The 14,448-nt window shown below is 41.8% G+C and overlaps 2 protein-coding genes across 2 annotated transcripts in view; both read left to right on the top strand.

The window, feature by feature from the left end:
• Positions 1-3: 3 nt before the first annotated feature.
• The window catches only part of rigi (RNA sensor RIG-I), a 96,757-nt gene continuing 82,312 nt past the window's right edge, over positions 4-14,448 (top strand). Inside the window, exon 1 of the mRNA XM_043716266.2 lies at positions 4-143. The gene's annotated coding sequence lies outside the window, so the exon portion shown is untranslated. The remainder of the gene's footprint in view (positions 144-14,448) is intronic.
• LOC148151853 (E3 ubiquitin-protein ligase Topors-like) lies at positions 14-12,555 on the top strand. The gene is made up of 2 exons (XM_043716260.2): positions 14-143; positions 9,054-12,555. Exon 2 carries the CDS (start codon positions 9,057-9,059, stop codon positions 12,162-12,164), a length of 3,108 nt encoding a protein of 1,035 aa, XP_043572195.1. The 5' UTR covers positions 14-143; positions 9,054-9,056; the 3' UTR covers positions 12,165-12,555.

Raw genomic sequence — 14,448 nt, 5'->3', positions numbered from 1 at the left:
GTCGGATCCAGGAGGAAGAGGAGACGAAGGGGGGAATGGGATGCTGTAGCATTTAAAGAAAAAGGAAGAGAATAATCGCAGTTAAAATACTGTATAATTCGAGTGAAGTGTGTGGAAGATAGAGGAGTGTGCGGCTGCAGCAGGTAAGAGATCCTGGGAGGGGTAACTGCCTAAATGCTGGGGCCAAGCGCAGGCCCAAGGTTAGCATCTCGATCGGTCACCAGAATGAGCAACCTGTGGAACAATTTGTGGATCTGCGAGATGACAGGCAGCAAAAACAAAACAATTCGAGGCCAGAGACTTTTAAACGGGAACCTGAGCCAGTGGCATTCAGCTCTGAGAGGAAGGGTCACTGGACCCCGAAACGTTAGCACTGACTTCTCTCCACGGATGCTGCCAGACCTGCTGAGTTTTTCCAGTAATTCCTGTTTTCATTTCAGGAGGCTGGTACCCCCTTGCGTTATGGGGAGGTTGTGGTTCAATCCTGAAATTGAAGAGCCAGACAATTCTGGAAATAACTGTTGCACAAAGGGTGGTGGAAGTGTGGAATCCTCTCCCTCAAAGCATAATTCTTGTATACATCTGTGACCATGATAGATTGGTGCTGGAAGAGTCAAGGGTTTAAGAGGCAGAACCTAGGTAGCTGATTGGGGTTTTGCCATCATCTTATTGATGTGGTATAAAATCAGAAGTCACACAACACCAGGTTATAGTCCAGCAGGTTTAATTGGAAGCACTAGCTTTTGGAGCGCTGCTCCTTCATCAGGTGGTTGACCTGAGGGTGGATGAGGAACAACCGTTTAGATTTATTTGGAGCTTTGGAGTGTTGCTCCTTTGTCAGAGTTAAAAATCACACACCACCAGGTTATAGTCCAACAGGTTTAATTGGAAGCACACTAGCTTTCGGCACGTCGCTCCTTCAGGTGGTAGTGGAGGGCTCAATCCTAACACACAGAATTTATAGCAAAAATTTACAGTGTGATGTAACTGAAATTATACATTATACACAATCTTATATACATCAATCAGATGCCCCTTCTGCCTTTTTGTCTCCAAAGCAAACAATCCAAACCTATCCAGCCTCTCTTCATAGCTAAAATGTACCATGTACCATGCCTCCGGGCATCCTCATTGGGGAAACCGAGCAAAGGCTACAAAAATTGGATGAATGGGCACCGCGCAACAATCAACAGACAAGAGGGTTCCCTCCCAGTTGGGAAACACTTCAGTGGTCCAGGACATTCGACCTTGGACCTTCGGGTGACCATTCTCCAAGACGGACTTCGGGACAGGCAGCAATGAAAAGTGGCTGAGCAGAGGCTGATAGCTAAGTTCGGCACCCATAGGGAGGGTCTCAACCAGGACCTTGGGTTCATGTCACAATACAAGTGACCACCATTTCACTATACACACACACAGATATTCCTACACAGACACAGGCACTCCTGTACACACATACACACATATACACAGATGTGCACACAGACAACCAGACACACATTGTACCCCCTCACAGACCTAAGACACTCTGCACTCACTACACACACACACACACACATACATTTTCTCACACTCTCAACCCCCAACCCAGACACACACACACACAGACAGACTAAGACCCACATGCGCACATATATTTTGTGGGGTGAATTTGTACTTGCAGGGTTACAATGTACTTTGCTCAAAAACTGCATGAATTCATGTAAAACTCCGTTATCTCACTTTTTTTAGATTAGAATCAATCTAAACATCATGGCATAGACAGAGAACACAGGGGGCCAACGCCTTCAACATATTGTCTAGCTATCACCATTGTTAACAGCTAACCCAAGAATGCAACATTTTAAAAAAAAAAATGTGACTTACACATGAAAGAAGTGAAATTATCACGGTATTCTAACAGATGAAAGGCTTAACAGATAATCAATCTTTCAATGTATAATTTCAGTTACATCACACTGTAAATTTTTGCTATAAGTTCTATGTGTTAGGATTGAGCCCTCCACTACCACCTGATGAAGGAGCGATGCTCTGAAAGCTAGTGTGCTTACAATTAAACCTGTTGGACTATAACCTAGTGTTGAAAAATGTGTTGCTGGAAAAGCGCAGCAGGTCAGGCAGCATCCAAGGAGCAGGAGAATCGACGTTTCGGGCTTGGCTTGTGCCCGAAATGTCGATTCTCCTGCTCCTTGGATGCTGCCTGACCTGCTGCGCTTTTCCAGCAACACATTTTTCAGCTCTGATCTCCAGCATCTGTAATCCTCACTTTCTCCTATAACCTGGTGTTGTGTGATTTTTAACTTTGTACACCCCAGTCCAACACCGGCATCTCCAAATCATGTCTCCTTTGTCAGATGAAGTTATCTGCTGAAGGAGCAGCATTCTGAAAGCTTGTGATTGCAAATAAACCTGTTGAACTATAACCTGGTGTTGTGACCTCTGTCTTTGTCCACCCCAGTCCAAAACCAACGCCTCCACATCATGAGGGATAGACCAGCCTCAGAGGGCAAATTAGTCTCCCTGTTCATGTGTTAGGAAGTTTGCAAAAGTGTTAAATTACTTTGCACCAGTTTTTCCCTCAGTTTCAGCTGGAAATCCACTTTTACTGCAATGTAAAGCTAACTAGATGTTCACAAGAAAATATTGAAACTGATCTGATGAATTCACTGAACAAACTGTCCTTTCAGCTCTGAAATCTGCTTTTGATGACATAAAAGACTTTGTATGAAATATGTCTGGACAAAGCTCTAGGTTAGTGAACTCACATTATCTAAATTGACAATCTCACAGAGATGTTACAAGGATGGCAAGTGCGAATAAAGGCAGTACCTCAATGTAGTTTGAAGTTACATTTGAGACAACATTAAGTAAACTACACATTTTGTATTTCACTTGTGGGATGTTGGCATTGCTGGATGGCCAGCATTTATTGCTCATTTCTAGCTACCTTTGAATTGAGTGGCTTGCTGGGCCATCTCAAAATAGCAATTCAGAGTCAATCGCATTGATGGTGTCTGGAATCACATGTAGACAAACCAGGTGAGGATAGTAGATTTCCTTCTGTGAAGGACATTAGTGAGCCTGATGAGTTTTTTAAGGTGATCAGCAATGGTTTCATGGTCGTCAGTACATTCTTAATTCCGGATTTCTTTTTTTGATGTTGAATTCAAATTCCACCATCTGCTGTAGCGGGATTTGAATCCATGTCACCAGAACATTAACTGAGTTTCTAGTTTAATAGTCTAGCAATAATATCATTAGGTCACTAGAATTCTGCATGCAGTGTCTATGCCTGTCAATAGGAGCTTCTGAAACATGAGAAAATACTAACTGATATCAGCATCCACACACCTGTTTAAAAAATATACTTTATTCATAAGTTATCTTTAACTAAATACAACAAGTATTTTGACATTCCTCAAAGTTTCAATCCAGTTGCAACAAAAAGGTATTTTCTAATCATGAGAGGAAACTATTTACATACCCATTAAGGCTGTAAACATATCTTGAAACTTAATAGATCCTCCCGTCATTCTGTTTTGGCAGAAAGACTGTGGTCAGTGCCTTGGCAGCAGCTGCCCAAGCTTTAGTGCATCCCTCAGCACGTAGTCCTGGACCTTGGAATGTTCCAGTCTGCAGCTCTCCATCAACTCTTTGCACTGGAAGACCAACAGGTTTTGAGTGTCTGTCACCAAGTTGGCCCTCCAGGTGCAATGAGTGTTTGTCTTGGAAACCAGCCCGTAGATCACAGAGATCTGCATCACAGGGCTGCCCGAGGTGAAACTTGACAAAAACTACTGCATCTCTCTTCAGACCTTGATTGCAAAGGCACCTTCCAGAAGGAGATTTATGGCAGCCTCCTCACCATCACAGCAGTTTTCAGGACATTTGGTAATGAACAGAGACTTGGTGTGCATTAAGGATCTGATGGGCAATACCCTTCTCACTGCCAGGAGAAAGTGAGGTCTGCAGATGCTGGAGATCAGAGCTGAAAATGTGTTGCTGGAAAAGCGCAGCAGGTCAGGCAGCATCCAGGGAACAGGAGAATCGACGTTTCGGGTATTCCTGAAGAAGGGCTTATGCCCGAAACGTCAATTCTCCTGTTCCCTGGATGCTGCCTGACCTGCTGCGCTTTTCCAGCAACACATTTTCAGCCTTCTCACTGCCAGCCAGGCTAGATCTTGCTGGTTGTTGAAATGTTTTAATGATGAGATGACTTAAACCTTCCTCATACTAATGGAGTGAATGCAGTTCCCTTTTATTGATATTGTGACTGCAATGTGTATCTGTGGATTTCTGTTTGTCCTTTGGCCAGCTCTGTCCTGCACTAGAGCAGATGTGTTACTATTCTGCATCAAGATTTTGATTTTGAGGAGGATTGTGCCCATGCACTCATTGATTGAATGAGAATCCTGAATGAAAAATGGAGAGACAGATGTCCACGATTTTTAAATTCAGGCACTGTTTCTAGAAGGGAAATGTTTCTCATTGAAAGTTCACTGCACATCAGGTAAACTTCTCGAAGTCTTTCACTGATAACATTATCGACCAGAAACTTAAATATCTTTAAAATGTATTAAGCAAAAAATGTATGAAACTAAAATAAACACACTCTATCCTTTCTTAGTGAACAGCTGAATGTGGTAATCTTGGGCAGAAATGAAATTCTAGAGTTCAAAGATTTGATCTGTCACACTAAAATATTTCTGTTGTTGAGTTCTTATACTAGCAATCGCTGTCATGTTTCACACTAAATTAGTTCAATATTTCCAAACAAACCTCTTGTGTAGAACAATTGTATTCCTGATGAATCAGTGAGCAGTCAACACTTCTATCGGAAAGATCCAGCACCATATCATAAACACATTTAAACGTCGGTGCTTTATGTCAAAAGCATTTTTAGCCTTGTTTTTGGATGCCAGTTTTAACGTTTTGGCAACGCAACACCTGCCTTTGCATTCTTTGTTACTTAGTATGCATACAGTGCTTACATCTTAACTGATTCTGTCCTGTGATTAGGTTAGATTCCCTACAGTGTGGAAACAGGCCCTTTGGCTCAACAAGTCCACTCCAACCCTCTGAAGAGTAACCCACCCAGACCATTTCCCTCTGACTAATGCACCTAACACAGTGGGCAGTTTCACATGGCCAATTCATCTGATCATCTTTGGACTGTGGGAGGAAACCGGAGCACCCGGTAGACACCCACGCATACATGAGGAGAACGAGCAGACAGTCGCCCAAAGCTGGAATCGAATCCGGGTCCCTGGTGCTATGAGGCAGCAGTGCTAACCACTGAGCCACCATGCCGCCCCATTTAACTGATTGCTAGAAACAGTGAGTTGTGAGGAATTAGCTCTGTTTAAATAGAAATGTTTAAGGGGGCATTGGGAGGGTAGGAGGAGAGAAGAGAGGAAAAACAATTGGAATGGAGGACTTAAAATACCATTTAGCTTATTTGTTCCTGTGCTGCTGTAAGTTGGAGAGGACTAAAAATGTGACAACCAACTACTTTGGCTTCTGAGCTGAAAGATTCTACACGATTGTAAGGATGAAAGGAATGAATGTAGACAGTTAGTCCAACTGGTCTGACCTGATGTTTATGATCCAGATGCAATCTGCCACTCTACTAGATTTCACCCCATCAGTACATTCCTCTTTTATTTTTCTCACTTATTCATTTCTCTAGCTTCCCCTTAGATACATCTCGCTAGTTGCCTCTACCAACCCTGTGGTTGAGAGTTCTACATTCTTATCACTCGCTGGGTAATTGAATAAATCACAAGATTGTTTCTTTGTGACTTTTTATAAATTATTGAAGCTTATAAACATTAAAAGTAGGCAAAGGTAAATTATGATTTCCACACTGGAAGCAAACCTTGAAAGAGAAAGCACACTGAGAATTTTCCTATGGTGTAGGTACGATATAAATAAGAGTTTTGTCATAGGATGTACTAATTGAATTTATCACAATACCAATATTACCAGAACACCTGGACTTCCAGCTATTCAAATTTTAAATCCAGTTGTCCGAGCTTGGCAGTGGTGCATGTATTGAGATCGAGTCCTACTATTCATTGTTGGTCAACTTATTGGTGATACTAAAAGATGGTACTGGGAGATAGAAGGAAGGCCCTGACAAGATGATGGGACAGCTCTTCTACAGTTGAATTGAATTGAATTTATTTTATTGTCCCATGTACCGAGGCACAGTGAAAAGCTTTGTCTTGCAAGCGATACAGGCAGATCACATAGTTAACTAGCATAGATAAGTAAGTAATAGGTAAACAGCGGCAAAAACAAAAACACAGGTACAGGCAAATGTTAAGAATTTGAGTCCATTCAGTATTCTAACAACAGTAGGGTAGAAACTGTTACAAAACTGGCTGGTGCGTGTGTTCAGGCTTCTGTACTTTCTCCCCGATGGTAGACGTTGTAGAAAAGCATTACCAGGGTGGGATGGATCTTTGAGAATGCTGGCAGCCTTTCCTTGACAGCGGGCCTGGTAGATGGATTCTATAGATGGGAGGTTGGTCTTTGTGATTGTCCAGGCCAAGGTTACCACTCACTGTAACCATCTCTGATCTTGAATGGTACAGTTACTATACCAGGTAGTGATACATCCAGACAGAATGTCCTTGATGGCACTCCTATAAAAATTGGCAAAGGTATTCACCGTCATGCCAAATTTCCTCAGCTGCCTGAGGAAGAAGAGACGTTGTTGGGCCTTTGTAACCAGTGCGTCCAGATGAAGAGTCCAAGAAAGCTTGTTGTGGATGACCACTTCCAAAAGCTTGACACTCTACACTTGTTCCACCTCTGTGCTATTAATGTGTAGGGGGGCATGAATAACATCCCTCCAAAAGTCAATAATGAGTTCCTTGGTTTTGCCGGCATTGAGCTAGGTTGTTCTCAATGCACATTTTCCAGGTCTTCCACCTCCCGTCGCCATCTGAGATTCAACTGACTATGGTGGTGTCACAGTTCATAATAAGATAACTTGGATGTTGGAATAGTCTGCTTTCAACTGCTTTAGAAACTTTGAATGTAATGAAGAGAGAATGAAAATGCTACTGGTTTGACTTCTGGGCTGTTGTGACCAAACTAGAACATACAATCTTTCTGTGTTTGCATTAAACGCACTTCTTTATTTAAAGAAGAGTGGATTTAAAATGTTTCCTAATTTTATAGGATACTGAGCTATTTTGTGTGATATTGAAGTGACAGTGTTGGTTATTCCAAGTGGCATTGAATGGATTAAAGTCCATGTTGCAGTTTTACTTTCTGCATCAATCTGTATTGGCAAAATAAATATATATGCATCTCCATATCTGTTGCATTTTTATACACAATTGTTGGGATGTTGATATCACTGGCAATACCAGTATTTATTGTCCATTCTCTGTTTGCCTTGAAGGTTGTAGTGCTGCTTTCTTATCCCTGCTGTCCCTGCATGTCCATACTCCGAGGATGCTGTTAAGCAGGATTTTCCAGGATTTTGAGCCAGTAATGCTGAAAGAAGAGTAATATGCTTCCAAGTCCGAATGGTGTGAGATTTGTGGGAAAATGTGTGGGTGGTAGTGCTGCCATGCATCTTCTGCCATTAGAAGTCATAAGTTTGGGAAGTGCTTTTAAGCAACACTGACAAAACTGTAAAATCTAGTTTCAGCCTCAACCCGTGTCTGTGTGAGTTTCCTCCGGTTCTCTGGTTTCCTCCCACAATCCAAAGATGTGGGAGGTTAGGTGAATTAGCCATGCTAAATTGCCCGTAGTGTCAGGTGCATTAGTCAGGGGTAAATGTAGGGGAATGGGGCTGGGTGGGTTTCTGTTCGGAGGGTCGGTGTGGACTTGTTGGGCCGAAGGGCCTATTTCCACACTGTAGGGAATCTAATCTATAAATTGAGCAGTTGTCAGTACCTGATAATGCAAGCTGGAGAATCACCTTAAAGAAAAGATCTGTCTATAAAAATATTGAGTGACTAGGTTATTATTTAATCTGGAGAGTTTCAGATCATCCAAGTTACCTTGAATTATGCAGAATATAAAACAGATACACAATGTAAAAGATGAGTAATTAATTAACAGTAAATTTCTGTTGAAAAGATCAGATTTTTAAAATTTCTATACTGTTTTTGGATCAAACTTTCTAATCCTAGATTATTTCAAAATTTATCAGCACAGAACTGTTGGCCCAAATGATCCTAAGTTTAACACAAGCTTCTTTTCATTTTCATCTCCATCTCATCCTATTAGCATTTCCTTCTGTTTCTTTCCTCCTAATATATATCAATCTTCCCTTAATTATATATGCAAATTGCCTCCACCTCTGTCAGTGACAAGTTTTGCATTTCATTAGTCTATGGGTAAATAAGTTACTCCTAATAGTCAATAGTTTATTAATCTTATATTGATTATTCCTTGCTGTGGAATCTTCCACAAATGGAATCATCTACGCGAGTACCGTGTCAAACTCATTCACTAAAAACTATACAAGCCTTTTCAACTATTCCTGATGTGTGTAACTTCAGTTCTGATGTCAACCTTTAGATCATTCTTATAACAGTAATATTCTCCTGAATAATTCTGTGCTGTAGATAGTAGCATCTTACATGGTATATTTGACAAATTCAATCTGCCAAAGTGTTATCCAGATGGTGCCCAAAATTAGCTGTTCAAAGCCAAGGCAATATGTCATCGCTGGCTATATATTTTAATCCAGATCTTATTCAATTTTTTTAAAAATGAAGTAGGATAAAAAGTGGTTGTGCTTATGTTTGTACTTGTAGTTCCTAACAAACTAAGTTGTTTATCTCCACAGTATCTTGGGTTTAGATACGTAACAGTGGGAGAGTGAATTGGGGAACAAGGCCAGGTCCCTCTCTTAAGACTTCTAGCTATAGAGTGGCAGAGACCTGGGACCTGACTTCCAGCCTGTCTGTACCAGACATGGATAATTTAACCGGATTTTACTGGAAAAATGAGATCTGTTCTCAGCCTTTTGTTTCTATATCCATTTAGAAATTCTTCATTGGAATTTTTACTTTTGGTTTCAGATTATGGCATCTGCTACCGAAGATTTGAAGATGGAGAACCAGTTTTCACCAGATCCTGAAAGCAGCAAGATTCCACATGGAGTCAGGGCTGATGCGTCACCTGATGCAAAATGCCCCATCTGTCTAGACAGATTTGACAACATGTCCTACATTGATCGCTGCTTTCACAAATTCTGCTTCCGCTGCATTCAGGAATGGTCACGAAATAAAGCTGAATGTCCCCTGTGCAAACAACCTTTTAACTCAATTTTCCACAGTGTGCGGACTGAAAATGATTTTCAGGAGTATGTACTGAAGGCAACAGAGAATGGCTCATTTGCCAGTCCAGGTGGGCAGAGGTTTAGATACCGAACAACGCTGACGCGCGAACGTCGCAGCACCCGCCAACCTCGAAGGTCCCCTGTTCTTCCTGAATTGCCTGACAACGGAGTGGTATTTGAAGGATTTGGAAGGCAGCCCCGGATGTATCAGGGACACAGCTTGCGTCGAATGATGCAGCGAATGAGTGCTCGGAGACGAGCACAGTCTGAGGGAAGATCCACACGCCAGGTCCAAGAACAAGAGATGATCCGTTTTAGACGGGAGTTGTACCGATCGGGCTTGAGGGTAAGGAATGTCCAGGATGGAGGTCGGTATCGAGATATTTCTGCCGAATTTTTCCGGCGCAATGCAGCCTGTCTTCACCGGTTAATGCCGTGGTTAAAACGGGAGCTCTGTGTCTTGTTTGGCTCCCATGGCTCTGTTGTCAATATTGTGCAACACATCATCATGTCTAACATTGTTCGATATGACATGGAAAGCGAGGCATTTCAGGAAGAACTCCGGCCTTTTTTACTCAGCCGCACAGATCATTTCTTGCATGAATTCATAAGCTTTGCACGGGCACCATTCAACATGGAATCGTATGATCAGAGGGCTAACTATGACTGTCCAGCTCCATCCTATGAGGAAGAAAGTGACTCTGATTTGTCTGTAATCACAATCTCCCCTGACACCGCTCAGGCTCAGGAAGAAGATAGACCCACTCCCAATCCTTCAGAGTTAGCACTTGGCTTAAGTCAGGCGACATGGGATGATGAAACACCGGGCCCTTCTTATTCAGTGACAGAGACAGTGGAGTCAGCTAACTCCTCACCTGGTGAAACGTTTATTGTTTCTGAAGAGACACCACCACAGCCTGGATCTTCATTGCTTACAGCATCAATTAAAACTGATCCAGGCACAAATGAAGAGGGGTCAGTCCGTTCCATCGATGACTGCCTAATAGTTGGTTACGTAAAGCCTTTAGCTGAAAGAACTCCTGAACTAATTGAGCTAAGTTCAGACTCTGATGCTTCCATTCAAGCCACAAGCACTGAGGTTGCTGAACAACCTGTACATATACGATTCCACAGCACCAGCAGTTTGTCTTCGTCAACTAGATCATCATCAACTAGATCATCCATATCCAGGGAGCGATTGAAAAGAAAGAAGTTGAAACACAAAAAGAGCAACAAATCAAAAAGAGATAAGCACCACAGTCGTAAGAAGAGTTCCCATTCTAGGGGCAGTGCATCACGTTCGAGCAGGCACAGAGAAAGGACATTGAGCAGAGTTCGAGGCAGTTCAAAGGATAGATCCAGAATGCGATCACTTAGTAGAGATAAGCATGATCTTCGGAGGCCCGAGCAACCAAGCACCAGGGATAGAACCATGGTGACTTACTCTTACAGTAGAAGTGAACATCGAGCTAAAGACTGGAATAGAAAAGAGAGGGCCAGATCAGGTAGCAGAGAGCCCCGTGCTCATCAAACTCAAGATAGAAGGCGATCAAGGAACCGAGAGAGGGCGTCGTTCACCAGAAGTCGGACGAGGTCACAGAACAGTGACTGTGTTGTTTACAGGCATAGAGCCAGGTCACGTTCTTGGAGCAGAGGTTATCCTGCTCCGAGAGACAGACAGAGGTCCAGAAGTCGGGAGAGGACATACAGCTATATGAGGGAATACCAGGAAAGAAACAGGGCTTTCTCCTATCAGTGGGAAAGATATAGTTATCACAGTAGAAGGAATGATGGCTATGAATCTGCAACTCGAACCAGAACTCATCACAGGAGAGGGTCACCATGTTCAGATTATAGAATTCGATCCAGTTCCGAAAGTACAAGTTTCAGGAGTCCAAGTAGCCATAGAGACGATATCTATTACCAATACGGAAGTTATCGATCAAGAAGCCCATCTAGTACCCGATCTAGAACCATGTCTGGTAGGACCGATAAGATTAGGCAAGAGAAACCTGGGGGCAAACGGAAATATAAGACTCATTATTTGGAAAGTTTCTCCAGCAAAGAGATGAAAAATGCAAGTTTGCAAGTTGCTAATTTATCATCAGAAATTCATATGCTGCCCAGACAGGAGGGTAGCTCCCCTGGCCCTCTTTCACAGTGTAGCAGTAACTCGAAGAGTAGTTCAGTGTTACTTGAGAGTACACTAGGCAGTGAATCAAAGATCAAAAAACATAAGGAGAAAAAAAGAAGCGCAAGTGTGGAAATAGTGTACGAGGGAAAGGTAACAGATGCAAGTCGGCACCATAAGAGGAAAAAGAAACACAAAAAGAAACAGAAAAGGGAAAGGAGCAGCGAGCAGACTGATACTGAACATCATTCACCCCTTGTCATAACCATTGAAAGTGATAGTGACGTGATTGTTTCAAGTATGGAAGATGGCAATAGCACTTCCGTCACAACTACTAACCTTCTCACAGGTAACAGTTTTGAACTTGACGAGAAACATGTTCTCAGGACAATGGAATCTCCCGACACAACTCCAAACATTTTCTTGAATCGCACAAACACAGACTCTTTGGATGTGTGCAGAGTCTCCCCAGATTCTGATCATAGTCCACCAAATCCACATGAAGAGACTTACCTTGAACAAGAAGATGTCAATCCAGTGACTGATACTGACAGTCATCAGAATTCCAAAGGGGAAGAACGAGAATATGAGCAACATTGTTCTTCACCAAGTAGAACCCTTCCTAAAAACTCTTCAGACAGACCACCTTTGATACTGAAAATTCCAAAAAGATTCATTAACGGCACCAACTTATTTAACCGTCCGACGGAAAATGCTTGAAAATTGTTTCTCGACTCTAAGTTGGTTTGAAAAATTCCTGGTCTCCAATCCCTAAACCTCCACCCCCGCCCCCATCCAACAACCACTACCACTTCCCCTCCACCCAGGGAATATTATCAGATTCTTTCAGTAGCACCAAGAGGATTACTAAGTGTGTGATCATCAAGGTGGCTTCCTACATACAAATTTTTTTTTTCAAGAAGAACTTCGTGACAAGACCAGTAACAGTGGACAGATCAATCGTGTTTGTAGATGTTGCTTAACAATACCGTGAAAATGTAGATTCCTATACAGGATCTATCCATTGGAAATTTTATAAATATGATGTATTAAGGTGGGATTTGACAAGTTGTGTGGGTTTATCTATTCAAATACATCAGAGGTTCCTTTTCATCTGACTTTATCATTGCCAAAAATACAGCACATAAACTTACGTTTTACTGTTCTAGGTTGTCATGAATCACATAATACATGGAAGGGAAGACTCTGAGAGATTAAAGAAACTTGCACTTCTGTAAATAATTTTACTTGAACGTTCTAAAACAATTGCCAAATATATAGATCAAAATTGGGTTGGCAATAATTTTTAAAAAGTTCATTTTGAGAACAGGTTTGAACAAATGTTTAGTTTTCTTTTTGCTGAAGCTTGTGCTCATCCCAACGAGGACTATTTCCTCGGGAAATGAAATACTTTCATGCTCCCTTGGTGGCACTCTTGGATAAAAGGCCTTTTGCTGCACTAGCAATTACAAATCGATGTGGCTAACAGTTGTGTTCCTTGCCCTTAGGAGCTGGTTTCTCCCAATTTTTACACAGGATATCAATTTCCATTAACGTTCTATCACCCTGATTGAAACTTTCAGCAAACTAGAATGATGTCATGTGATGGTAGAAGGAGGGCTGTCAGTTTAAGGCAGTTCTAACCTTTTCTACTTCCAGGTCAATGTTCTTGATAAGTCAGTTTATTAGAACAGTGCATTTTCAAAACATTGTGCACACTTACTATATTCTCAATGTCCTGTAATTTGCAGGAAATGTATTTTTATGTTTGATAGTTTTTTGAGTGTGTTGTGAATTGTTGTAAAGAGGCTGTTAGATAAACCTACCTGCAGTATAGTTAAAATTTTCAGTTTGTCTGTTTTTATCAAATGATTCATCCCTACAGGGGATCCACAATTTCTGAACATCAGGCTAACGAACACGATCCCATACATGATTCTAAAATTTAAAGATCTGACAAATAAACATTTCCTGTATTTGGAATGGCTGCTTTCCACTGTCCCAAAATGTGCTCCAGCTTTCCAGAACGGAACACTTTGCAACTCAGGGACTGCCTGTACTTTTAAGTGAATGCCTGCGTTTTTCCTTACATTATAGCAATGACTGCATTTTTAAAAGTGACTTGCCTACCTGAATTGACCTTGCACAGAGATGGCACATATGTGAGCGCTGAATGGCAGCCTCTCTGCTTGTCACCATTCTAAATGTACTTTGGCTATGGAGCACTTTGGAAGATGTTGGGTCATGTCATGTGTTACTGGAACACAGTTCTTAGTTTCACTCCCATGTGAATTTATCAGGATAGGCCTCATAGAAAATAATGGGTAAAAGTCTATAGTCCATTACTGTTGGATGACCTATCCTGAAATGTACTAAATGTCCTTATATTGAGAAAAATAAAAAGCCGCCACCACCACCACATCACTAGATTTAGTGAGTTGAATCACCACCAGTCTGTTAGATTGTCAGACAAGGACTTGACCTCCAGCAAGTCCTTTGCATTTTTAGCTACAAATCAGTGTAGTCACATGGTGTGCAAGGTGTTCTAGCTAGGTGGATAAAGAACTGGCTGAGCAACAGGAGACAGAGTAGTAGTTGAAGGGCGTTTCTCAAAATGGAGAAAGGTGACCAGTGGTGTTCCTCATGGATCAGTGCTGGCATCACTGTTGTTTGTGATATACATAAATGATCTGGAAGAGGGCATTGGTAGTCTCATCATAAGTTTGCAGATGACACAAAGATTGGTGGAGTAGCAGAAAGCATAGGGGATTATCAAAGAATACAGGAGAATATAGATAAACTGGAGAATTGGGCAGATGGAATTCAACCCGGGCAAATTAGATCTTTGGAAGGTCTAATTCTAGACCGAACTATACTGTAAACAGAAGAGCCTTGGGAAAAGTTGATGAGCAGAGAGATCTGGGAGTTCAGATCCATTGTACCCTAAAGGTACAGGTGGATAGAGTGGTCAGGAAGGCATATGGTATCCTTGCCTTCGGATGGG

This window comes from Chiloscyllium plagiosum, unplaced genomic scaffold, assembly GCF_037043375.1.
Source record: "Chiloscyllium plagiosum isolate Xiang-an unplaced genomic scaffold, Cpla_swu_hap1 HiC_scaffold_2, whole genome shotgun sequence".
Taxonomy (NCBI): Eukaryota; Metazoa; Chordata; class Chondrichthyes; order Orectolobiformes; family Hemiscylliidae; genus Chiloscyllium; species Chiloscyllium plagiosum.
Note: the sequence above shows the minus strand (reverse complement) of the source record. Positions and strands in the feature narration are given on the sequence as shown.